General features: G+C 35.8%; 1 protein-coding gene across 7 annotated transcripts; it reads right to left on the reverse strand.

The window, feature by feature from the left end:
- On the reverse strand, positions 1-27,931 carry LOC119634157. 7 transcript variants are annotated; one of them, XM_038028121.1, is made up of 8 exons: positions 27,708-27,931; positions 7,248-8,238; positions 6,976-7,190; positions 3,988-4,256; positions 3,787-3,923; positions 1,837-3,715; positions 510-710; positions 1-394 (listed from the first exon to the last, which is right to left on the reverse strand). In XM_038028121.1, exons 2-8 carry the CDS (start codon positions 7,556-7,558, stop codon positions 308-310), a joined length of 3,099 nt encoding a protein of 1,032 aa, XP_037884049.1. In that variant the 5' UTR covers positions 7,559-8,238; positions 27,708-27,931; the 3' UTR covers positions 1-307. The 7 variants fall into 7 exon arrangements, with proteins under 7 accessions (XP_037884049.1, XP_037884050.1, XP_037884051.1 ...); XM_038028122.1 differs by lacking the exon at positions 27,708-27,931 and adding an exon at positions 17,708-17,745; XM_038028123.1 differs by lacking the exon at positions 27,708-27,931 and adding an exon at positions 16,731-17,416.

A 27,931-nucleotide genomic window follows, 5' to 3' on the forward strand; every position in this document is an offset into this window, starting at 1 on the left:
TTTTTTTTTTTTTTTTTTTGCTACTTTTTTTTTGTTTTGCTGCAAATGCACTCTAAAAACGATTAAATGGAAATTTAGTACAAAATATAATGTTTACGATATATATATATATATACGATATATATACATATATATATATATATATATATATATATGAATAAAATTTCAAATGGATATACTTAGCGTATATGTGTAAAGGATCTCTTTATAAGCATTCTCAATTGCTGCGCATAAGAGTTCCTTTGTCCAAATTTATGCATACACATAATTAAATTTACACAAATTGAAAAATGTACACAATTTTTCGCTATGTCAACAATTTAAAAAACAATATTCCCAACACAATGTTCACAAAAAGCACCAAGAGCATCAGCTGTTGTCGTGAGAACCAATCCTATATACAATAAAGAATAACAAGAAATGCATAAGTTAATATGTACATATATATGTATATATGCAGGGGAAATATGTGGAATGTGTAGAATTTAATTAAAGGAACACTCACTCACCTTTACTTGCGGACTTACGAGGTATAATAAGGGATTGCCTTTGAGCCTTTCATTCATCTCGATTTGGCGGCGTACCGCTTCGCGTCTAGCTGAGCCTAAAGCAGATACCTCCTCGCGACTCATAGCTTCAGTGGCACGTGGCAGTTCTTGGAAATCGGGCAATGATTTCTTACGCTGTAGCGTAACATTAATAGGAACGCTCTGTAATAAATTAGAAATATATGCAAAAACACTCTCAGTTTCATTTATCGAATATCGCAAGATTTCATTAAATGATTTTAAGCATATAAAATGTTATTAACTTCTGTCGGTGGCTCAACAATCCAACTCTCCGATGCTCGGCGAGCTAATAAAGCTGGCGAGAACATTAAATCCTCCTCATCTTCTTCCGGATACCATTCCATGCTTATAGATTTTTTTGCAATTTTACAGGGTCAACGGATAAGAGAAAAAATAAATATATTGCATAACTTTTCCGAAAGAACTCAAAGTCGCTAAATATTGTTTACTTCTACGTAGTCTGTTGTTTTTCAATTAAGTCACTTTGAAATTCTTTTTGTTTCACGCATTCCGCTTCTTCACTTTAATATGTATTTCAGTTTAATAATAATTTTTCATTATTATAAAAAGAACATTTATGCGATATTTAAGTTTTCTTCACTTGAAGCTAACGCAGAAACGATCACCGAACAGTCGCTATTCAACACATTGCTATGCCTACATGAATATGAATATATATATATATATATATATATATATGTGTGTATTAAAATTGCACCCCGTCCGTCAAACCGCTTATTTTAAGCATAATCGAAATTATTTTGAAAATTTAGTTTTAGTTTTTTCGTCCGTTCTCTTTCGCTTTTCTTGCAGGTGAATAGATGTTTACAAACTAGATATCGCTCGATACTAATTCGCATGTTGTTCATGCTTGCAGCGTGATCTTTATGCATTTAGTAAAGTTGCGCTGAATTTCTCTTATTATCGAACACGTAAGTAAGACAAAAGAAAAGCGATTTTCGAAGATGTAGCGCGACAAACACTTGTGAAGAATTCATTTCGATTCATTTTGTAGAGCATTCATTAAGGTCGTGAGGCTATTTTTAGGATGCTCTCTCCCCTGAGTATTTTCGCGTCAGAACATAGACAATGAAAAAAAAAAAACAAAATGAATAAAAATTCAATAGATAACCAATACTAATAACGAAAAATTATACTCCGGTAGGTACGTATTTGTGTCCTAATCAGATGCCCTAAATTTGACATAGAGATATGATTATAGCGTTCCCTAAAACGCATTAGTAAGTAGGGGAGCTGTCTTTCTTACCTTTAGTTTCTTAGTGGCTGCAGTGGCAGCAGTGGCTGAAGATAAAGGTATCACTGGTTTTGGGGGTAAATATAGACTTTCTGTACGTTTTGGCTGCGAGGGTGAGGGAATGATATCCTGTCCGAGCGTTCGCTGGCGCAGGAGTACATCTTCGAATGGTTGGTTTTGCTTTGAGTAAAGCGATTCTGTGGTTGTGGAATTCGCGGCATTTAGACTCGGCGTAGGAGCACGAGACATTCGGCCAGTTCCCGTTGGAACGGAACCATTTCCCTGCGTGGGTGTATTACCACCGGACGGTGCTGGTGTTGTACCACGAAATACTGAACCGGTTCGTGGCCGCTGTTCAGGTGTGCCACTTTCATTGGCGGTTCCGCGATCAATTGACGCCTGTCGAGATCCGAAGCCGCCACTCAAACGACTAGCCGCCCGGGCATAACGATCTATCGACGAATCGCGGCTTGGAGGTCGCTTGTAATGATCAAAGTGATCGATTGATGACTGTTGATCGGTTTGGCCCAGCATAGGCGTTTTACCTTGTCGACTGGCGGCCATTGCACTATTATCTGGCTGTTGTTGAAGTTGTTGTGCTTGCTGCTGCTGCTGGTATTGTATTTGCGAGGGTCGTCTAAGTTGGCTGGCGCCATGACTTGGAGAATCGACAGTACTCTGTTGTTGGTGCATCAAGTGTTGCTGTCGCTGTTGTAGCATTTGCTGTTGTTGTTGCTGCTGTTGTTGCTGCTGCAATTGCTGCCTTTGTTGTTGAAGATGTTGTTGCTGTAAAATTTGCTGTTGCTGTTGTAATTGCAACTGTTGTTGCTGTTGCAACTGTTGTTGATGTAATTGTTGTTGCTGTTGCAAAATCTGCTGCTGCGTCAAGCTATTTACTGTATGAGTTGCCTCAGCGTTCTGAAAGTTTGCATTATCCGTTTGTATTTGATTTTTCATCGGACTACCGCTGCTACTTAGATTACTTGGGATATAATTTGCGTTTGCCTTTGCAAGGCCAGGCGGTTGTTGCAGCTGGTATTGATATGCGGGATTCATTTGGGGATTGTTTTGCTGCAGTTGCTGTTGATATTGCTGCTGGTACATTTGATTGATGGTAGTAATCGCACTCGATTGCGCTGGGCTCACTAAACCCGATAAATCCGTTTGCGGCGTCACTGGTAACTGTTGCGAATACATGGAACTCGGAACGGGAAATTCAGCGTTTTGCTGGGCTTGCGTGGCTTGCCGATTCTGTTGAAATGCATTCGAACGCTGCGGACCCGCTGTATTGCTGGCAACGCCGTCTGCAGCGGTACTACCTGGTGAAAATTGCGAGGCACCGGCAGGTGGAGCTTTATATCTTTCCCGGTAACGTAATTTTTCAAAACGCTCGAGAACAGTAGGCTTAAAATCGGGAGCGAATTCGCGAGCCATTTGCACAGCTATCTCGCAATCAATCCGAGCTTGTTCAGCGGCAATATCAGCACTTTGGGCCTTGGCACTTGCAGTGGCAGTTCGCGAAATCGCAATATCGGAACGTTGCATAGCCATTTTTAAAGCGCGCTGCGCCGAAGCCACTGAAGCAGTAATGCGTTCCCGGAACTTGCGTGACCGAGCAATAAACAAGTGTTTTTTCTTTTGACTAGTGATTAGAATGTTGTTCTTGTATTTTCCCTCCTCAAAGGAGCCATCTCTAAATGTGGTTATACCGTAACCGTGTTTCTTATTGTTATACCACTCACCCTCGTATTTTAGACCGTCAGTCCGTTCAGCCACTCCGAAACCGCAACGTTTATCCTTCTTCCATTCGCCCATATACGTCTCTACAACCGTCGGATCCAGCTGCTCGTCCTCCATGGTGAAGCTAGCATTGGATTCGGTATGTGCAGACCTAAAGTAAACATATGCGCATGCATGTAAAAAGTTAAGTAGTAAAGTGAAATGATCCCGGAATGGACATACTTTGCCGTTAAATTTGATTGCTCTGAACCTGTACTTAGCCAAGATGCTGTTGACATTGTCGAGCGTATACTGCCAGAAGCTAGGGTGCCACGTTTCTCCAAATCACTAGTGCTTCGCTGCTTACGCATTTTTAAGCCCTGAATTTACGTTCAATTCTTAGGTAATGGCACCAATTTCTTTTTTTTTTCACATAATGCTCACCGATAGAAATCCCTTTTTCGATTTTTCCGACAAGCTGTTTCGTCTTGCAGGCGCTTTATCCGAACGAGCGGTAAGCACAAATCCACCACGAATCTCCTCGGTGCGGGCATTATTTTTCGCCGCGTTGGCTGCATTTTCATTGCTACGCAATGAACTCAACGACGCATGTATGTCTTTGCGGCGGTGGTGGGAGGCGAGGCCAAAGGGAGCCGATGTGCGCATACCATAACCGTGACGTTTACCCTCTTGCCATTGCCCTTGGTATTTACCTGAAAGCCATTACAAGAGAACCAACCAAAGATGATAAGCCGCCCTAGGATATAAGCTTGTTTAAGTTAATATATTACGGCTGACATCAATAATTTGTGTGACAAGTGATAAAAATAATAATGACTCTTCACATATATTTTCGCTACGTAATGCTTTTGTGCTGCTAAATTTGGCTTGCAAGCACAAAGTTCCAAAAACATTCAGCTTACAAACACCTTCAACTATATCACTACTTGTGCATATATACAATATGCCTTCAAATAGTTTTAGTAGTGGCATCTCTCATCACAGTCGCACACGTACACACACTCATATCCACGTGTTCATATACACACACTTGTATATTAAATTAAAAGTCGTGAACAAATGCATTGTTTTTATCCTTGATATTTTACTGCGATATACGCGCGCACACACACACACACACACACACACACACAAACACACATGTACTTTCAAATGTCCATATTTCATGAGCCTTTGAGTGAGAGGAAGCTTTTGTTCTGATTAACAATTGTCGCATTATTTCGAGTTATACCCTTCGCGTATGCATTGATATCGAATATGTGAAGTGTATGATAAAATAGTTAACTGTTAATTATTTACAAGTACAATAAAATTATGTCTCTATTGCTTTCAGTTATTCAATAGAATCTTTCATGTTTTAAAATACGATATGTTAAATATTTCTATTTTTGTCCTCGTTACTTAACAACTGGCAATTTCCGTTTCCGGCATCGGTGGCATTTCAAAGTTATTTAAATTATTACATCGCGTATGAATAATATTTAAAAACGAGTTGAAATACCTATATCGTGTTGCAGATTAATAAATAATGATTAAATTCTTATACTCTCCTTATTACTTCTCACGGAAAAATCGCATAACAGTAAGAGCTATGCGGCTCTCGACAACAATATGAAATATGACGATAAGACGATGTGTATAAGCAATTCTATATCGAAACATTTGGCTGTGACCGAACCTTTTATACCTAACCGGAAAAACAAAGCTTTCATGCAAAAAATGCAAAAAGCAAAGATGTTCTCAACTCATTATGCACTGAGGGCATATGTTTTTATCGATTTGGCCCATTTTCAATATAAACCTGCATGCGACAATTCCCAGTGTTTTTGACAAATTTCTTAAGTTTAGTTTCACTTTTGCGATCCGGAGAACGTTTACAACAGCAATCAACAGACGGACGGACACATGGACTGACAAACACTTCAATGGATATGACACCTTCGGTACTTCGGTGGTGGGTATAAAAAAGAAAATTGCAGACAAGTAAACAAAATAATAATAAAATTAGAGCTGATGAGTTTTAGTCTAATCTAATCCAAACTTTTCCTGCTTATTTCTTATTTATTGCTCCTCGCTTTCCACTTAGCCCCATATATATATCCATTAATTGAAAGTGCTCAGCGCGTTCTTTCCTACCCACCCGTTTAAGAGTCACATCAAGAGACGTTTTAATCCCCGCTGATGGTTTTTTCTTGTAGAATATCATTTTGTTAATATTCAAGAATATCTTTTTGAAATACGAGTATGGGCTTCTTATTACTTCCGTACAGTTAGATTCTAGTTTTTCTTACCTCACCTTACTTGGCAAAAAATCATGCGTTTTGTACTCTAGCACTTGTAATGCTTAGGGCATCTTAAGTTTGAAGTGGAAACTCTTAAGAGTTTTTTTTATACCGATCGATTCAGACTGACATTTTGAAACGTCCTAACCTTGTCTATCCGTCTGTCCGCGTGATGTGTTGTGCCCCAAAGACAAACGCTATCGAAATTGATTCGGAACATGGTTTACATACAACGTCAAATGCGCGCCGTGGCTCACTGTAGTGTTTTTACTTGTTTTTACATAAAAGTAACAACTTAAGGCTGATCAGGGCCACTGGATTGGAACAGCTATGAATTTTTAAATTTATCTGCCAGTAAAGCAAAAAAGAAAAAAAATATAATCGATTTAATTTATTTCGAATAATCCTGACCATCTATTTTGTTACATATAAATATATTAATATTATAATATATATATATATATAAATATAATAATATATAAATATTATAATAAGCTTCGGTCGCTTTGTTGTGAGAGCCCTAGATGAATCACGTTCATTTTCAAGCTTAAGCGATTAACTGAAACTATAGGGTACCTAAGTGAATCGAAGGGATGATGATCCATTAAACAAAGTATCTGTTAAACGAGCACAGGATTTGTGCAAAATGTGAAGATAATACTCATGAGTGTCGTGACAAAGATTAATTCATTTCAAATTTCATAGATATATTTCGTAGATATATTGCATACGAATGTCCTCATTGGCCAGAAGACACAGAAGCTCATTTGCAAAGTAAGTAAGTAAGTCGTGCATTACTGATAGCAGTAATGTTAACACATTATTCGGTAACCTGCTATCAGATAGTAGAGGACAGTTCCGAATTGATGAAACTTTGAAAATAGCCCTAATTAAGCAGCTGGGATCTTTACAATTAGCGCCGGACTTTCCCAAGTTGTCTATGCCTAGCATCAATCGCAAAGCGAGTGTAGTTTGGCTAAATTCCCCTTAGTAGATATGTTAGTAAATAATTAAGTTCCTCCTGTGGACATCAGAAATTATGATGTATAATAGAGCACGAACTATTTTTAACTAACGAGCAACGAATCAATTTTTCTTAGTTCTCTTTGAAATTTGTTTTTTAAATTACCTCCGTCGGCGTATGTTTCACAGCCATAACCATCTTGATAGCCTAGATTCCAGGTACCCTCGTAGCGTGCTGTTGACACGGTGCTCTCACGCACACCATAGCGACCCTTATGGCCATCCTTCGACCATTCGCCACGATATATTTGACGTCCTATCTGTTCAACACCCAAACCATGACGACGCCCGTTCTGCCACTGGCCCTCGTAATGAGAACCGCTACGCAAGCAATGCTCTTTAAGCAAAGATTTCATTAGTCTTTAATTGCTTACTTACCTTGGCCATATATATGACCCGGAGACTTCAAAACCGTAATTCCAAGCCCCCGCATAAGCACCCTGATGTTTAGGACCTGTGCATACACCGTGACCATGTGCTTTGCCCTCATCCCAGCCGCCGCAATAAGTGCCGCCGTCTTCAAAATCAAATCTACCACCGCTTACATGAGATCTCTTACCCCCTGCTGCCGCACCGCCACCGCCGCCACCACCGCTGCCACCAATTTGAGGATTTGAAGCTCCTTCACCGGTACCTATCGTACCGTTTTGTTGAAATAGCTGTTGCTGCTGCTCAGCTTGATGCTGCATGGCTTAAGCAGCCTTTTAATTTGCAATCGCTTTTCGGATACTTTTCAATTTTTTAAATTTTTTTTCTGCCTTCTATTATTATTGCTATTATCTATATGCGCTGTCAGCTAGTTTATCACAACTCAAACTGATCCGTTTGTTAAACTTTTATTTTTTCGGTTTTCGATAGATTCTCGTCGGTTTATACAAAATTGTTATTGTTTTCATTTCTCGTTAGTATGAAGCATTTCAACTGGATGTGCCTTTGCGTTCGCGCGCGCGTGTGTGTGTATGTGTGTGTGTGTGCGTGTGCGTGTGTGTGTGTGTTTTTTTTTTTGGGGTATATATGATATTAGGCGAGCACCGGGATGTTTGTTTTCACTTGTCTGCGATTTCTGATTTCCTTTTTATTTATTGGTCGATTTTTGTTTTTTATTAAAGCTGTGGTAAAATTTGTTTTATGTTATTCTGTATGAATTTATGCGCACGTAAAACTTTTTTCTGTCTTTATTATAAACATACATACATAGCTAGTTTTATTTTCGTTTTTTTTTTTATTTTTCAAGTTTTCATTGAAACTCGAAAGCGTTGATATTGCGCGCACACACACACACACGTACGAAACCACAAATAGCACTGACTATTATTTTGCTTCGCTGTTGCTGTTATTGTTCATTATTTCTATAAATTGCCGATTGGAACTATGAGACAGAGATAAAGACAAGAGGAATTATATGTGATAGATACATACATAGATAAAATTATTAAATAAACTAATAAAGGAGGACTCAGGCAAATCCTTAGAATATATAAGACTTGCGCTCTACTTCTACAGAAGAACTTGCATAAAAAAGTGTGTGTATGCATGGATCTACAATTAATAGTAATATCCCTTGGTCAATTGCTTTCGCAACAGGTCAATATGCGAGTTCCTGCGGTGGTCGGTCAAGAAAACGTTTTTCGAAAGCTGAATGTAATCATCCCGTTCGACGCAGCACTGGTCCAAAATTGATTCTACATAAAAGGTTGGCAGTCGTGATTGTCACCGATCCGGTTTGTCATGCAAATTGTAACGAATATTAGTGTAAAGAGGTCTACTTCATAGATCAAGTGGTTTGAAGAAAATATATAAAACTCAATATGTCAAGCTTTACGTAAGTTTCGAACAGAATGCTTGGCTCGTGTGAGGGCTATTAAACTCACTCCTCATCGAATATATATTTTTGTTGTTTATTTATTTATTTAATTACAAAAGATATTCAATTGCAATAAAATAATAACCGAATTAAGTGGACTCTTAATGATAGAACGTATGCCACACAATAGGACTTCGCTTCTATAAGGTAGAGAAAATAAAGCAAAAATAAAAAGAACAAAATCCATGTGTAAATAAACAAATAAGAGGAAAAAGAGGAAAGCATGTGTAGCACAGAGGCACGTGTAGCACAGAGGCACACTTGCACTTGCACTTGCACAGAGGAACTTTTGTATATGCCCGAGTTGAGAGTGACCCCCTAAAACGATGCAAATTCGGAAAAGCTTGGCAAACGATAGTAACGAACGCATTTAGTTTAATTTGCGAATACACAAGAGTTGGATGTTAATGAGAGTTGATATGATAGCATTTGATAGTGAGATTAAATTATCAATAATATTTAGATTGTCAATATTTAATCATTTATTAACTTAAATAAGAAAAGAATGCCTAGGATAAAACTACTCTCTCTTGTTTAGCAAAGGGATTAAAGATAGCGTTAAAGACAATGGAGGATTCAAATGCCAATTCCTAAAAGCAAAGATCAAGAATTATTTCTTGGTTACGTCAAACAGGCCCCGTTCACTGTCTTTTCTTATCGAAGATCTATTTGTCGCAGAAATGAAGAAAGAAATCATAACTTCCGCTCAAACTTTTCCAAATGAATTTCAAAGGCATGCATAGTGAAAGCTATGAAAAAGACCCACAAGAAATCAGATTTACAAAACGGTAATGACACTGATTCCTACACGTCCAGACTCTCGAATTTTTCGCGTCTATATTTACCGAGATAGTTAAAATATTCGCAGCCGCAATTCTCCTGACCGGTCTTTCTATAACTCAAATTCTTATACACATCCATGAATCCATAAGGATTACATAATTTATCCTAAGGGTAGACATTGTTTTATTAAACGATTTACAAAAATACCGAATTCTATTGAAAAACATATTATTAAGTTAACTAAAAAAATGTGAAAATGTTTGAGTAATGGAAGCAAAAATTTTTCATATAAAAAATTCAACAACAATAAAGTACAAAAGTGCTTGGGACATGAGGAACATAACACAATTAAAATATGGACGCAAGTTTTGGCTGAGATATTCATCAGTTTTGATTCTTTTGTGTTTTGAAATTAATTAGTAACTTTGTTGAAAGCTATGGTGTGGTGAGTATACATATGATCTCACTGTATAGTTGAAAAAAAGAAAATTATTCATAAGTTTTTAAAAAGAAAAAAAGGCAATTGAAATAGCTACACACACAGACACACACACATACATTGCTATTATGTTCAATGAAAATACTTTTTTAAAAACGTTTTAAAGTGTCATTAAATTAATGAGAACAAATCATATTTACTAAAATAGTTGTCGAAGACATTGTTCGCGACAGCGCAAGAGACCGAAGAGAGAAATAAGTAAAGAATTTCTCTCGGGCCTATTAAGTACATTCGGAAGAAGGCCTCTAGGCGGATAAGATGCAAATTCGGCCTAGGTGCGTTTTTGTTCAGCCTTCAACGGTTTAGGAGTACAATTTAAAGTACGCCCGCGAACAATCCACTAGATATGCTGGGGACAATCGAATGGCATTTATAGCTTTTTTCTAACATGAAGAAGAATAGATGACAAAGCGGACAGTTTTCAATATTTATCGATGTGAATAAGTAAGAACAGTATAGTCGACTAAGTCCGACTACTCAATACCCTGCACTAATTCGCCTAATACAATTCTTACTTTTCGCGATAAAATAAATAAAATTGGAGCCTTTATATGCGAGAAAGTTCAAAACGTGGACCGACGTCGTCTCAGTTCAGCAACATTAATCTCCTTGTCAAAGCAGTTATTATTATGCACAAATTTTCGCAAAAAAGTACTAAAACTTAGACTTTGTTGCTAGACAAACGTTTACTTTTAACGAATATCCTTACACGACCTGCTGTCCGAAATGTAGACCAATGTAGTGTAAAATATAATTCAATTGATTTTTCTGTCAAGTTACTCTTATGGACTAATACCTACCATAAAATATTACAAATACTAAGTTTTCGGCAGAGACCTTACACGGCGTATGGTATATAAAATGGATGTATATGATCTAAAATTTCGTAAAATTAATTTTCATGTTAAACTACTATTCTATGCCAAACCACAATTTGAAAAATTAAAAATTGGTACGCTTTCCCTTAAAAAGACTTACTTTTCGTGGGATATTTGTCGAGAAGTTCGAAAACATATTTGGATTACCGAAGATCTGTTTTCTAGACACCGTCCCTATAAGGCTTCTCATGAAAAGTAAGCCTTTGCTTGAAAAAAATGTCCATGTTTTACAATAAAACTTGGTTTACACATGAACATCACTCCATATAAAGTCCCCCATCAAAAGGAACCTTTATATTGCAACGCGAAACCAAGACGAATGGAATATACTAAGTACATTGGCCTTGGGTATTTTATGTTCGACCTTGCACACCCATAATAGTTTCATTTGTCTGATAAAAGCTTTTGTTTTAACAAAATTTTCGTTGAATATGGTGTCATTTGTATCCACGACCGCGAGTGCTTGAAATTTTCTGGCTTTTGTCTCAGGGCAAATATAATTTTCTAAATTGCTGAAATAGGCCAGAGAAGATCTTTTAAAATCATCCACATACGTCTGTCGACGTCCTTCGCCTTTGTCCGTCTCTTGCAGACAAGTCCACGATTACGTATCTGCAAACTTTGTTTATAGAAAGGAATTTTTGTTGTAATTTTCTTTATTCTTGTTGTTAAGCTACTTCAAGTAGTCAGAACTGTACAGCAACGAACGAAATGAACCAAATTTTCCAAATATTTATAAAGCAATGCAGTACGTGTTCGAAACTATTTAAAATGTACACTTTCTTGAGCGGTATGAACGCCGAAACCAGTTTGACCATCTTTGTCTGGCTGTTACCATTATCTTGTTATGCTGTTGTAAGAGGTCATTAAATCGATTCGGAGATCGCCTTTCCTACCGTAATTTTCCCATTTCTTCTTATTATTATTGTTACTATGATTGACTTAGACTAAAGAAATAAATAAATTAGTATGGGTAGTAGCAACTAATACGATTGGGTCACTTTTTCTTAGAACTTAGCTGAATTTTATATTTTTTCTTAATATAATTCTGCTAATCTTGAAAACCATATCCCTCCAATTGCCAAAGTCTATGAAATGAATTTAAATCGTACACGATGTACGATTTATACGGCATGCTACGATAAGTCATACGAGACGATGTGCTGCGCATGTGCAATGAATGAATCTTGACCATATTTCATAGTCAGTCAGGACACATATAATTTATTAAGGAATTCGGCTTGATTCGATCTCTTATTTATTTACGCGTTTATATCGTACAACACCTGCGGTACTAGGGCATATTAAGTTCGTGCCGATGGGTTATCTATCTGTCTGTCTATCCGCCCGTCTTCTTTTCCTAAGGACGAACGCTATTGAAAATGATTCGGATCGGATCACTTTTTCTATCACTTCCCCTGTAACTTCTTATTTTAAAAGTGTAAGGTGGTATAGGGTTTATAGCGGTGGTTCGCTGTGGGGTCCACTAAAGTGTTTTTACTTATTTTAACTTGTGTCTTGATTCAATTTAATGCATAATTCTATCCTCTGCAACAATTTTAAGAGCTTTGAAAATATCAACAAAAAGAGTGCAAACTAAACAACTATCAAGTCCGGCAATCTCTCATTTAGCTAATAAACATATAAATCCCTTGCAAACAATGCGGAAAAGTTAGTACACTAGTGCACAGACTGATGGTGATGGTATAAACCAAGTTGTGCTGGGCACAGCAGGCAAACAATCAATCTCTTTAAATATTAGTCGCTACCGTCGGTACGGTTCGCAGAGTTGAATTCAGGATGACTGTTATATGCATGCAATTTTTGCAAACTGAGTATCTCAAGTTCACTCACTCGTTGGATCTAACAATACATCATATATTCCGTCATTTTGCGGTCGTTACATGGCTGGTTGATGGTTGCATTTCATCTATGGGTTTTTTTTTTTGTTTTTGTTAATTAATGCAAATACTGCTTGTAATGGTAGTAAAAAACGACAAATATAATGTAAAAAAATACGAACGAAACGAAAAACAATGAAAGCATAAAATATTTCATCTTCTTTTGGTCGTATGTAATTAATTGGAATTCAAATCACTAACAACTTTATGAACGACTGTTTGGATGACTGTTTACAGCGCTATCTCATATCGCACATTTAATTATGTTCATTCTTAAATTTCTTCTATGCGCAGGTGGCTGTGATAAATACACCTTTACAAGCATACATAATGCACACATTTAAGATTCACGATTAATTTTTATTTTTATTTGTATTTTGCTTTTTTTTTTTTTCTTGTTTTTTCTTATTTTTTTTTTTTTATTTTTGTAAATCCTATTTAAATTTTATTTGTCTTAATTTTTGCAAAAATATTAAATTTTAAAACATTTTTTAATCGTGTACACACAGCCAATGGATGTGACGATCAATACACACAATCATATGATGTATATATACGTAACTATATGTATAGCACGTTTATATTATGAAATGCAGCGTTAGTTGTTTCTATCTTCTATCATGTACATCGCATGTGTATTTTTAAACCCACCACCACCTCAGAACGGAGAATATTAACTTATTCATATTCACTTCTCATTTCGCCTGTAACTATCTATCTATCTGTCTATCTATCTATCTATCTATCTATCTATCTATCTAACTTATCGCCATCTCTCCCAAAAGAGATGATAAAAAAAATGCTTAAATTTTGAGGTCATGTAATGAAATAAACTTCACAAACCGATACTAGCAATAGAAAACAAAACAAGGGAATCAAAATGAAATGTAATTCACTTTAAACACATTCTACGTTAAACGTAAGCAATTCTCAGACTACAGTCTATCGTTTGCTTTGGCTTTTCGTGAGTATTAAAAATGTTTTACAAATTTTTAGTTTTCAGTGCAAACGTCGTTGGAGGAGATCTGCTGTAGGTCTAAGATTCGGTTTGATTCGCATATGGTCCATTGAATTGTTTAATATTAAAGCAGTTTTCTGGCGATTCTCTTCAAATGATCTTTCAATTGCTTTTCTTGTTTTTTTCCTTTCTTTTTGTAAATCTTTTCGTTATTAATAGAAAATCACACAGTGAAAAATATACATGTGTAGCTAAATATTTGTATAGTGACGTTGAAAACATTTTTAAAATAAGCAAAGAAAAACTATAGTTAGCTTAAGACGAAGCTTCAGTGCCCATTACAACAATGATCAGATATGATAAGTTATGAATATCTATGAAAAGCGTCTCAGTCGACCTCCGTCCGTCACATTATTGCCTCAGCTCAGTCAGGGAAGATTAACGGCCAACGGATGAGGCAGAAACTCGCTTCTAGTACCTGGGACAAGAACGCAAGAGAGACCCTAAACATACATATATCCTTAATTCGCTTGACCTCATGAGTCCGTTTAGATTTACATGCCATCCGTCTAAGACTTTTATGTATCTTTAGGTGTGTTTTACGAGCTTAAAAATTCTCGTCATATGCAGGTAAACAAAATTTCAATAAGCTATCAGCTACAGGCGCCGATACGAATATTAACTATAATATTTTTTAAAACTGCCCATAAGATCGCTATGAAAACAGTTTGAATAGCCCTTCAAGTATCTTTCATTCGCCAAAAGACTGCTCAAAGTACAGCATTCAAGATCTTTCTAGGAGAGAATATATCTTTCTTACGGCAATTCAAAGATGAAACCGCAGTAATCTCAAGGACGGCTAACTTTCCTCCAAAGACCCTTCAGCTTCTGTAAAGAACTTATCGTTTGTTCCGAGCTTCTTTCTTGCAGCGCCCTTTTGAATTTGCGAACAAAAAGTCGTTCCTGACTGCCAGGTCTCCCAAACACTATCGCTGGGGCAGTTCTTTGAACTTCATTATAACCATCTATAAATGGCATGGTGCGGCGAATTATATTGACCAAAGACCACTTTTCGGTTCGCCATATGGGACGGTTTTTTTCGCAATCTCTTTCTTCAATCCCACCAAACGTGTCATTCGGCAACCGCAAAACCGGATCAGCGTTCATTGGCAGACCATACTTGGTCGTGCTTATAGAGAGAACACAGCCGGCACATGCACCCATTAGGCTTAGGATACTCTGTGTCACTCCTCTGCTATCTGTCCACACTTATTTTTGATCATTACCCCATGTTACCCACGTCACGCGTTCAGGAGACACACTCTAGCACTTTGGTTATACAAAAGCATGTAAGAATATGTATATAATGCTAGCTATTCGCCTGTCTTTCTTTTTCAAGGTAGTCAGCCCCAAACTGCGGCGGCCAAAATCTTGTTGCCCGAATTTTATGTGTTTAGTCGATTCGCTTGACTTTCGTCAGTGACTTTCCGTTCAGCGGGCTATCGATTTGATTCAGGGCCGTAGTGTTTTTATCCCGTACAATTAATTCATGTCGTACAATTAATTCGGGTAATTGGGAAATTGTTGTTATCGAGAGAAAACACCTTACAAGACAAGGCTGAGTTTGGACCGCACTTCTTCCCATCAAAATTTAATATTTACTCAATACATGAAAATCGATTAATTTTGCAAATAACCAAAGTAACGTGACTAAGTCTGCTGCAAGGCGAAGCCAACGAATCGAAATGAAATCAAATTTGGACAGGCGTCGTTTGAGGAGTAGCACTTACTAAAAATAATAAGGAAGTTTTTTAAAGACCACATCCATGTATCAGCCCCGAGAATCATTGACCAATGTGATCATATATGATCACTCAGTACTGTCCATAACTCAATTATTTGTATTTTAAAAAGCCGCCTTTTTTTTATCAATTTTCTGAATCCCTGCTTACAAATGATCAATCCCCCCTCTATCATCAGAAATAAGGGAATTATTCAAATATATATCTATTGTCGATCCGAAAATTAAAAGAACCAACAATTGCTATCGCGTGAAATCTATGTATTCTTTGCAAGTAAAATTTTTATATCCATTTATCTAAATAAAGTACGACTGACTGGCTGATAGAGTTTTAGCTTATCTAGCATTCATTTCTCCCGCATCGATCATAGGAGAGAATTTTTACACTAACTATCAAGAAATTGCTCTGAAGCCGAGTACAACTTTTTGCATCTTATATTAAACGCATGTGACGCCTTTTTTTCGACTTATCAAGCGAAATGACCAGCTTAATACATGTTCTAATATGGAGTACAAAAGTAGAAAATGACTGCGATTTTAATAAAAGCTTCTGAGTGCTTAGTAAGTTCACAATATATTTACATATGTAGGAAATAGAAAAAAGTGGATTTATTTTACATATTAAGTAAGTGAAAGCATTTAAAAATTGATTTATCGATTGAGAATGAATGCAAGGGCGCGAAAGCAATGCTCCCTACGGTTTACAGGTTTAATTTTACTTTAATCTCATGGCATTTTTTTTTATTTTAATTCTCTTAGCAAACAATATTTAGGTCATAAATCCCTTTTATGCGTAACTGCTGCATCTTTTTACTCGTCTAACTTTGGGGTGATGGTTTTAAAAATACTGTATGAGAAAGAATACTTGCTTTCTTAATTTCTGAATATCTCTGCGAGCACATGAAAAGAGTAACGCGCGCACACGCACATACAATACTCATACATTTAGTGTGTGTGTGTGGTGTGTGTGTGTGTATGTGTGTGTGTGTATGTTTGTGTGCATGTATACATATATACGAAAGATATACGTACAAATATTTTTGTGGGTCTCCGTTTAAAATCACCATTCGTGCCAATATTTGTGCACACATACATATAAACAATTCTTTTTTTTTTTCTTGTTATTTTTTTTTTATTTTTTTTTTTTTTTTCTTCAACAGTAAATTATGTCACTCACTGGGCCAAGAAAAGTAAGAGTTTTGAAACTTTTTACACACATTTCAAACATCAATGGTTTGACGCGAGTTTGGCCTAACGTTAAGTGTTTGTCCTGACTGTTTCGCCCATTATTATTAAACGTTACAACAAACATATTACATATCAAACACAATAAATGGCTTTTTTCATTCGGTTCAAAATCCGCTGCACAGTGTCGTCGACAAAAATCGAATTCATTTCAAGCATCTTGCTGTAGTATTTTTAGCTCTGGTTTCTTTTTCAAATACGATACACTCAAGTTCTTTGAAATGTTTTAAGGCATTATTTATAGGTTCACTTGCCTATAAACACAGGAATTTTGAATATTATCACAAGTCAATACCGTTACAATACGAGCCATATGCTTATAAATTTTATGCTTAATTTTTTTTTTTTGTTTTTTTTTAAGCTATTAACTTTCTTTTTTATTTAAGTTTAAAGCAACAAAGCATTTTTCAATCACTTGAACGCGAACATAAGCATACTCATATTTCAATTTTTAATGTAAAAAATTCTTTTCATTTTTCATTATTCGTTTTCCTTGCATATCTTTCTCATTTTTCTCGCTTTTTACGCGTATTCTAATCTATTGGAATAGGCCGACAGCTGGTATAAGGTGTTTGCTTTAAGACTTTACGTCTAATGGCCCCAAAAAGTAATAACATCTACATATGAGTGTATGTAGTATTTACATACAATTTGTACCGCACCAATAACGTATACGAATACGAACGGACGATGGGAGAAACGGAACCGAACGAACTCTGAACAATAAATACTGCGTTAGCTTAATTATTTATCTTTAGTTTAGTCGTTTAATTGTTATTGCTATTGTATCCACAATATCTACAACATATGTATAAAAGCAAATACATATACACACGCACACATACGCATTTACACACACCGAAAAATCGACTCAACACCCTGAGCAGAAGAAAATTCATTTCAACTTACCCACCGACGTACAAAAAACAACAACCGTTTGATAGACGTTCATAATTCAAAAAGAAAACCTATGCCGAGAGAGTGTTTCCGTGTGCACGACTGAAATGAATTTTCGAATGTGTCTTTACAAATACGCTAAACGCCACAAATGAACGCTTCGTATCACTCATTTAGATATTGTTATATTGTTGTTGTTGTTGTTGGGCCTCTCTCAACGTATTTTTGTAAAAGAAAACAGCTGATCAACAGCAAACGATTTCATCGGTATTCAGCTATATTCAGCTAAAGTGGTTGTCTTCATATTGCTATTCTTTTCACGATTATTACGTAGATCGACAAATATTCTCATGCGTTCATATTTTATTAATGAAAATAGATAGTTCAAATAAAGAAATATAAAAATTGTTTCAATTAAACAAAAAGTTTATAAATTTCAAATACATGCTCAAACATATATACACATACGTATACACGTACTCTCACGTATATAACATGTATAGATGGGGATGTAAAGTCTACGGATATCCGCAAACCATATGCATGTATTGAACATAGAAGCTTCGTCAAATTATAAAAAAGAATATTTCATAGCCGACTATTAAGACATCGAAGAAATCTTCAAGCATCCCCAAGTTCATAATAATACTCTGGTTGTCTTCTTCTTGCAATTAACGACGAGAATATAGAGCAACAAGTAAACACACTACTCACTTATTAGAGTAAGCTTTGAATGTATTACGTCTACGATGTACAAGTTACACAAGACGCATATATTAGAGCAAGCTTTGAATGTCTTACGTGTACGATGTATATGTTATATGTTTTCAATAAAGGAAAGTAATTTTGCAATATATTGACATAGGTGATCCAAATTTGAAGCAGTAAAGTAAAGTTTATGCGAAATTTTCAATTACGGACAACACACTATTGAAGGCTAGAGCTTTTTGCTGCATAAATGCTTAGTTATCATGAATATCTTATATGGGGTGGCGTCCAAAAAATAGATGTACTTGTTTCAAGCTTGGCCCAATTGATTGCTATGTCAAATTAATTATGGACCTATTTATAGACCTATTTTCATTAAGGCATAGACATTCTTAACATGTGAACGTTTAAATTTCGTGGGAGCTGCAAAGTTTCACGACTTCTTCAATCTAAAGTCTTATATGGAGAGTGGCGGAAAAATGATTCGATCCAATTCCTTTCTCTCTGCACTGAATCGTGTCAAAAATATCAACGAGAATACATGAGTAGACATCAGACGGACAGACAAACTTAGAGCGATTCAAGAAATGTCTAGTAAAAGTGATTTTATCTCAAGTACTTCCGTGTGATATATACATTTGCATAAACTTGAAATAACTGGTATCACAGGTGATACAGGTGTTAAGAAAATTATAATCATTTTAAGGTCAACCCAAGAGTTTTTATTTTTTCTTATCGAATTTTCTAATTTTCTCTAAAATAACGTTCTAAACAGCAAAGCATATTTCCGATAAGTTCAAGTTTAGTTATTACCAAAAGATTGCCTTTTCTTCTTTGTATTCAAATCAATCAACCATCAATCACATTAAAAGCAAAAAATCCTTCTTCTACTACTTCTTTAGCTATAAATCATGTAGATTAAATTAATTTTTTTTCTGTAGATTGAAATTTTCAATTTTGTTTTTTTAATAATCAATTCAGGGGATGTTGTTGATAGTCGGAAAGAAGTAGGAAGAGAGAAATAGGTCGTGGCCGCAGCCTGGAAGGTACCTGCCCTAGGTGCAATGCCTTTGCCCGCCGGCCACTCACTATGATTAAAACCATACATCAATCATAATTAAAGCATGATCTGCTGCACTGAAGTATGTAGACTTTATGGTCACGCTTCTTAACTATTGGGCTACGCGGGAATTGAAGATGAATGGCAGACGCAACAGTCGTCCAATCCAATCCACTTTCGCTAAGATCCGTTCTTTTTCCAAATATTTTGAAAACTTGCGCACAAATTGAAAATAGTTTGCGGATATAAGAAAAGCAGACAGAAAGGTTTGAATCAACTGAAGAAATGTTTCTTTAAAATTTTGGTAAATTCTTGGCGATCCTGGGTGTTGAATGCCTCCTCACTATGTTACAATACTATCCCTACCATAAGTGGCATTGGATATAGAACTAAGAGCAAAGTTTTGTTTTCAAGGACTTCTTTGATTTGCTCAATAGAGCTAACCAAATATACAAAATAAAATTTCAATGTGTTGATGGATCCTTAAGAACTCTTCTTCAATTTGCAATTGCGAATTAAATCCTACAATGAAAGATATGCTTGGTCTTTTCCAATATTCAAGGGCTGGTATTGTGAGCGTCTAACCCTATCGTCATTTTGAAAGTACCTGTAGAGTGTAATGTCAATATGCATCTGACTTACCTTTTGTAAAGAATAGAACCAATCATCTGAGTTGCTAATGCGCATCATCTTTTAGTCCTGAATTTATTTCTTTAGTCTAAATATATATTTATTCATTTGCAACACAAGATTGGGATTAACTTAAACAAAAAGTAAAAGTGATATCAAGACTTGGCAATTTTCAATAACATGACCAATTAATTAACTTACGTTTCGCAGAGTCAATTTAGTGCGGAACGGAGAATAAGTGATAATTTTTATTAAAATGTTTGCAGAGAACTTTTACGGGCGAATAAAGTTCGCAATTAGCTCTATACCGCGATACACATAAGAGAAAGGAGTGCCTAGGCACTTTACCCGAGACATTAAAGCCAACTGGGAATGATGAATCAACTTCACCATTAACACGATACTTACAGCAAGAGCCAGCTTTCTCTTCTCTGACCTGATTGAAAGGAGTCGACTCGCACAAGGGGTAAGTGTTCTATGCTGCGTTCTAATAATAATAGATACTCCGGAACAATTAAATTGATAAAAAGAAATCGGTCGAGCAACGTCTTTGCAATAAGGCCAAGATACAAAGAGCAGGTTAAAAATCCTTTCTCAAGATAAGGATGTCTTTCGATCTCTAATTTTTAGAAACTGCACATAGTACAGTGAAGCTACGTGTGCCCCAAAAATGGTTAAATGGGAATCTGGGGAAATGTTTGGAAAACAACAATGACATAGATGATTGTAGTATCAAATCTCCAGCTGACAGATTCCAGAACTTATTGCAAGTACTCTGGCCTGAATGCAAACGTTTCGCTAATGTTTAGTATTAATCTGCTTGCAAGCATGTTCTGCTATCTTATCGGTTAATTAGCTCTCGACGAAAACTTTCTAAAGCCATTAGTGTTGTCCAAGAACACAAGCTAAAACGGTCAGGTCAATCAGCAAGCTTGGAAGAAAACAGTGCCAAGCCTTAGTATACTATTCTTAGGCTACTATCTAACGTGATAAGCTCGATTAAATTAATTTACGATTCGTAAAAGTGATAGCAAGACAAATGTCCACAAACTGAGCACTTGATGGATTAAAAAAAGGAAAAGAGAATTCTTATTGTTTACATGACATATAATTGAAGCATATCCAAAAAGTATTGTTTTTCATTTATTTATGAATGTAATTTATTTTTGTGTTTATTGTCTCTCAAAACCCTCCACTAAATTAAACTTAATAAATTATTCCATATTTATGTATGTGATGTCGTGCGTTTTAAAACAACATATTTATGTGTGTATATATACACATATATACAATTGTGTAGACAAAGATACGATAATGATAATGACAAGTGAGACGCTTTGGTCGTACATATGTCAAATCTCTTGGATAGAATTCAGAAAGGCGCTATGATTGCGTACTCCACATAAAGAGAGAGCTAGTTGCCTGCTATTTCCTAAGTTAACTTGGCTGACCTACATAATGCTGCTGTGCAAACAAAAACAAAAGCCAAAGAACTTTGAATATGAATTGCATTCACACACATAAAAATATGCGTTGTTTGAATTCAAAATTTAATTTAAGGGATATACATCTTCACTAACCACCATAGATACGAGCTATCGATTTTTTTCTTTTCTGCAAGTGCAACGTAAGTGTCATCTTTAAAGTTTTCTAATCTTTCTGCTAAAAGGAAGGGTTAATTTTTTGTTATGCAGAAACTTTCTGCTTTTTAGATTGTTTACAAAGGCAACCACAACAACGTTGTTATCTAGAAATTATTAGATGACTGGGATAGTTGAGCATTTTATACAAAATTAAATTTTGAATTCACCAAACCAGGGCGAGGATATAATAGTTGACTTAACTAACTGATCTAATAAATGCAAATAGGTTTAGTTACTATAACCTTACGTTTCTCGTGCAAGATCAACCGATACCGGTAACATATATAGCGAAACAATGTACTAAGCAATATTTCCTCTTCCAGCACTTCTCAATAGCGTACGCTATCGTACGATATAAAATTCCATGCCGACCCTGTTTTTACTTGTTAACGCAATCGACAGACAAATGCAAAGACAAAGGCAGTGAAACTGGGGAATGAAAGGTAACGAAATGTTTAATAATTTAATTTGACAATCAGTATAATTAAAATTAACTTTTTAAAGAAATTTCTTACTTTATACCTTTATGGTCGCAACGGCTAACAACTAATCTATATAAAGAAATAACGGATTTCTCTTTCTTAAACCTAGTTGTCTTTCTTAAACTGAATCCTTGAAGCTCTTTGATTTGTAGTCTTGAAGGACTTGTAACTTATTAGTCCACATTTCTTAATTTTTCAATAACTTTTTATGGAAATTATCTAATTAGAGAAATTTTTTTCCATTGACACAAATTAAATCTGTTAGATTTTGTTCTCATTCGTTCATATTAGCTCCTTTATCCACACTTGGGATTATTCTTTACTATATACTTTCACTTTACTAATGTTCGTTTTTGTTCTTGTCTTGTCCGTCGTCATGTGTTAATCTATCCATTCTCTGTTCTCCGTCTTTTCTTATATACTATTTTGCCTTTATCCGGGTACCCCTCTCTCAATACATAAGCCTAGCTTTCCATATGTTCATACGTTCATGCTACCGTGTTTGGCTAAAACAAGGACTCCGCTTTGGTGGTGACAAAATATTAAATATTCTGCACGCGTTCGCATTGACTAGCAAAATAGGGATGCATTTATGAAAACAAAGCAAAATTATGTAGTTAGTATATCAAGCACCGTACGATTTTAAAGTTGCTGTTTCCATTTTTATTAAAATATAAAAAAAATTAAATAAAAATGTTACTCGAGAGCAAACAAGACACTCCCCACACATTCACTTTGAACCTAAATATACTTTATATTAAATAAAGGATGCAACCAAAACCTAAATTAAAGTAAAGTACACACTGCCCGCTTTGGAAAAACACGTAATGCTATAGTCAATTAATAATACAACGGAAATAACCAAAATCGCTCGTTTCGGGTAACGATGTTTCGCCTATTTTCAGCAAGTATAAAATGATGCCGATTGATAGGAATGACATCATTTGCATGCAAACTTACAGTCTGAAAGGTTGTTTATAGACTACGGTACTATTCAGGGCAAGAAAATTGATACCGTACCGGAAGCAGCGTCTCAAGTAGCTGCACTAATTGAAACTAAGCAGAACGACGTTTAAATTCGTTGCTGTTCAACGTGTATACCAGCAATATCGAAAGATCATTGACTATACTCGGCGACGAAGAGGCGACCGAAAACGTGTTACAACACGGCGTGATGACCGTTCACTTGTCACAACATCACTGCGAAATGGTCGGTTGATTGCAGTTCAACTTAGACAACAGTTCCAGGAATTTAGCCGAAGGACCAACATTTTGCCAAATTGAACCCATCCCACCGACAAGTATGCCTTCGGTACGCTCAAGAACATAAGAATTGGTCTATAGATCAATGAAAGGTAGTAGTTTTCTCTGATAAATGCGGGATGTGTCGACAGGCAAGAGAGAGTCTACCGAAGACGCGGTGAGCGTTTCATACAATGCTGCATCTCTGAATATGTCTCGTATGGCGCCAGTTCGTGCACGTTTTGGGTGAGGCTTGTCACTGGAAGCAAAAGCGGAACTTATGTTCAACACAGGGTCCAACACCGACTGTCAATCAAAAATATTGGCTTTCCAATGCTACGTCGAAGAAATTCTGGGGGAACATGTGGTGATATTTTCGGGGCTTATCAAGAAAATTCCATTTTCATCCATAAGAGCGCCAGACCAAATACGGCGTTGCTCTACTGCTTCAGTAGTTTGATATGCCGGTTTTGCTCGAATCACAGATCTCAGCTCCATTGAGGATATATGGAACGAACTGAAAAAATAGTGCGAGCCAGAAAGCTTACGAACGTATGAGCACCGAAACGCTTCGAACTGCAGCGTAGGACAAATGGGATAAGATACTGCAGGATTTCGTAGAAAAGTTTATTTATTCGATGAAAAATGGAACGGAAGCTGCTATTCAGACTGGTGGAAGTAATTAATTAATTTTTTTTTTTTTGTGATTTTTATTGTCTCATTATCCTTTTATAAAAATCGCTAAAACAACACTGCCAGAAACGAGCGATTTTGGCTCTTTCCATTGTTTGATTGCTACTGGAATAATTTCCAAAGTGCAGGGTAAGCATTATGTATTTTTTCAAAAACTAAGAGTATATGCTTTAGTTTAATTTCAATTATGTTTGCAATCTAGATTTAATTTAGTAAAGATAGGAGCGCAAATAGTTGAAGGTTCACTTTTCAAGGAAATTTTTCGCTTCATTAATTTTTGCTCCTTTTTAATGTTTGCATAAACAAAACGTAGTCACACGATAGTTTTCAAAAGTATATGATTTTGCCTTAGTATTGCAATGCCAAGTCTGTGTTGATCTGATTTTGTGAATTGCATCACACAGCAATGTAGAATGCTAACGTAGTCATTGTGTTTAGCCCTTAAGTCCCCGTCACTCAGTTAACTTTATCACCTAACTTAAAGGCGAACTTAACATTAACCCGTTGGTTACCTGGGTCTCCTGGGAAAACCGTCCAGCACACCCCTAAATTTATTCTCCTGATTATATGATATCAACTGAAGTAGATGTTACGTGCGGGTATTGAAAGCATCGTCAAAAAAGTACAATAAACGTTCTTTGAAAGCTGAGCTGCGGTGAAAGTCGGCCGTGTCACGTATACATATATGACGATTAGTGTGGAACAAGTTAGCACGAATTTGGTTAGAAACGTGCATTCGCGAACTATAGTTTCGGTTTGATACTTACACACTGCTATATAAAACTAAAACTTTACTAAACATAACTGTTTGGTTAACCATTGCTTAGTTCATGACATTTTCGCTAATGGCGCTGAGCATGCGTTTGTCGTTCAATCCACATCTGACGCATATTGACGCGGATTGCGGAATTTTTAAGTTTATTCGATAATACATAGTATCATCTACGCCCCATGTTTCTTGTATTAACAAAGGCTAATTAATTTTTAACAAAGTGTACTGTACACTCATGTCCATTTTTATATAATAATAATATGAAAATCAATTGATGATTCCAGCAAAGAGGCGATATCTTTAAGAAAATCTAATGCCAGAACAATATCAAACGTTTTTCATTGTTTTAACCGTTTACCTAACTCATGGTTAATGGAGGCTCAAAGAAAACTCTTTGTGTTCGATATCAAGGGTTAAGAATAGCTGTTCAAAATATTTGTTCGTAAGAAAAACTCAAGCGTATTCCATAGTCATGCTTTCATCTATATCGGAATCATTTCTTTAAAAAATTTTTAATATTACAAGTATGCAAGTGCGTATATGTGTGTGTCCTTATAAAAGAAAAAAAGAAAAAAAAAAAAAAACGCTAACCCTTACCTTGTGTATACCCGAAGCTTTGATACTCTACCAATATATAAGTGTAAATTTTCTAGAAATTCTTCATAAAGTTATTTAGCAACTTAAAGGAACAAAGCGAACAATGGCAGCGAATGCCAATCAAACTTATGTATGATGTATTGTGAGTGTGGCTTTGGCAAAATGAGTTCAAAAGAAATAAAAAATTAATATATTTTTCATTGTGATTGCTACCATAATAGTCGTAAAATTCGTTTAGTTGGATTAATTGAGTGCATTTCAGCCGGTCCTATTAAATTTTAAGTGTTGCGTTATGCTCCAAGTTATTAATTATTACTTTCGCGTTTTCCATTGTTTTTCGGATTTTGCACTATGGCTCTTATAAGCCCTTTCTTGAAGATTGGCGATCAGAGCCACGGATTATAAAGTTTTTTGATCCTTAAAATTAGCATTTTTGTCTCGAATTTTCACTAAACAAAGAGAATCCAGTAATACTCCCATCTTCTTCGTGGCTTTTCTCGCTTTAGTTTGCAACTAAGCTTAAAACACTTTTTCTGTTAACTATGACCACCATTCAGAGGATGTCCCCTATTCATCCAACACGCCCAGTGTGTGTCCGCCCAATCAATAAATGTTATGCCATTACCGGCTGGGCGCTCACTGTAGCTACGACCGAAGAAAACTCTAAAGCGTTTTAGACTTGAACCCGCGAGTTACTAGTAGCGCTTGTTACCTGCCCGGTTACTGAGGCCGTTAGCGATGTTTTGCAGGTTTCCGAACCCCAAGACTATGGCAACGTAAACTTTACCCGACCTAATAGAATAGGATCTGAATTAAATCGTCTTCGGTTCATTAATCGCAGCACATTTTTTTTGTGTTTATGGTCAGCCACCTAGACTAAATCTCCTACATGGAGACGCAGTAACAGATAGAACGGGTTATAAGTAGAGAAGAACGGAAAAAAGAAACAGAATTATTGTACGTTCGACTTAAAAGTGAAAACATCAGGACCCGATGGGAGAGATTAGATTTGGTACGTTGTTGCAAAGGCAGTTGTGTGCCATACGATCTGCAGTCAATGCCAGGATGCGTAAATGACCACGCTAAGAAGTCGTGTAATTCTATTAAAGGACGCAGTTGACGGACAAATTTCTATTGCACTTGTGCTGACTGTAACTGCACATGATTTTCCTGCTATTAACGACAACGAAATGTTGGAATGAAAAATATTTGAGTAATCTGACGTGCCAGCTTACACCATTTTCCTAGCGAACTAACATATTACACAAATGTGGCTATAAAAACCTAGATATAGGTATAAGATCGTTAAGAACTTCATAAGATGGACTTTATGCTACTGCAAGATGAAAAAAATTCTTCCCCGCCTCCTTATTTTATGATTTTCACTGACTTAAAACTACACAAGAAGTTAAGTCAAATTTTTTTAAGGAACAACTTCCTTTCCGCCGTTGCTGGCGATAGTTCACATCTTCCTATAGAATCATTCCGCACCAGTGCATATTTCTAAGGCATACCGTACAATGTTATCATAAATGAAACCTTAAATGGAATGATAAACTTTGTATGCTGCATTCATATTGTACGGAAAATTAAAACAACAACTTAATAAAAACGTACGTATGTGAATATGTAAAAGAACAAGTGAAAAATAAAAATAAAAATTTTTTCTTTTTCGTCAGTATGCCATTGAATGAAAACGATCATGAAAACTGTGTAGAAAAATGTTCATACGTACGCTTACATATATGTGTTAACAAAAGAGACGTATACACATAAAAAAAAAAAAATAATAATAATAATAATAAAAAAAAACAACAACAATATTAGGGGGTTTTCGAAGGAAATTCATGATTCACATTTAAATTGAAAACTCAGAGAAATGAAAAAACGAATGCCTATGTCTTTGCCTGCAGATATATACATATATACATATATATATATATATATATACGCATATATATGCATATATATATGTATATAGCTAATTGTGTACACAATTCAAAGGCGGCTAACATAATAGACGAAGAAGAAGAAAGCCAAAGAAAAATCATAAAAGAAATATAAACACATCAGGTAGATGTAAGTATATATTTGGACAATATATACATATTGTGTGTACACACAGCAACAATTCAATAACAGTCACATTGTTATATTTGTGTCAACAAATACACTATTCACTCACGGTTATGATTTACTGAAAGCAAGTAAGTACGTATGTACGTACGTACGTACTGCAAGTTGTTGATGAATAATATTATCTTATATGAAATTCACTTTTATAGGCAACAAATGCACTTGTAATGCAATTATAAATATGTAAAATTATGAGAACACTCTCCTCGGTCCTTATAATTTGTCACTTATCACTCTTATGCAGAAAGTTCTGTAAACATTATGGTTTTTTTA

The sequence above is a fragment of the Glossina fuscipes genome, unplaced genomic scaffold (genome assembly GCF_014805625.2).
Source record: "Glossina fuscipes isolate IAEA_lab_2018 unplaced genomic scaffold, Yale_Gfus_2 2, whole genome shotgun sequence".
NCBI lineage: Eukaryota > Metazoa > Arthropoda > Insecta > Diptera > Glossinidae > Glossina > Glossina fuscipes.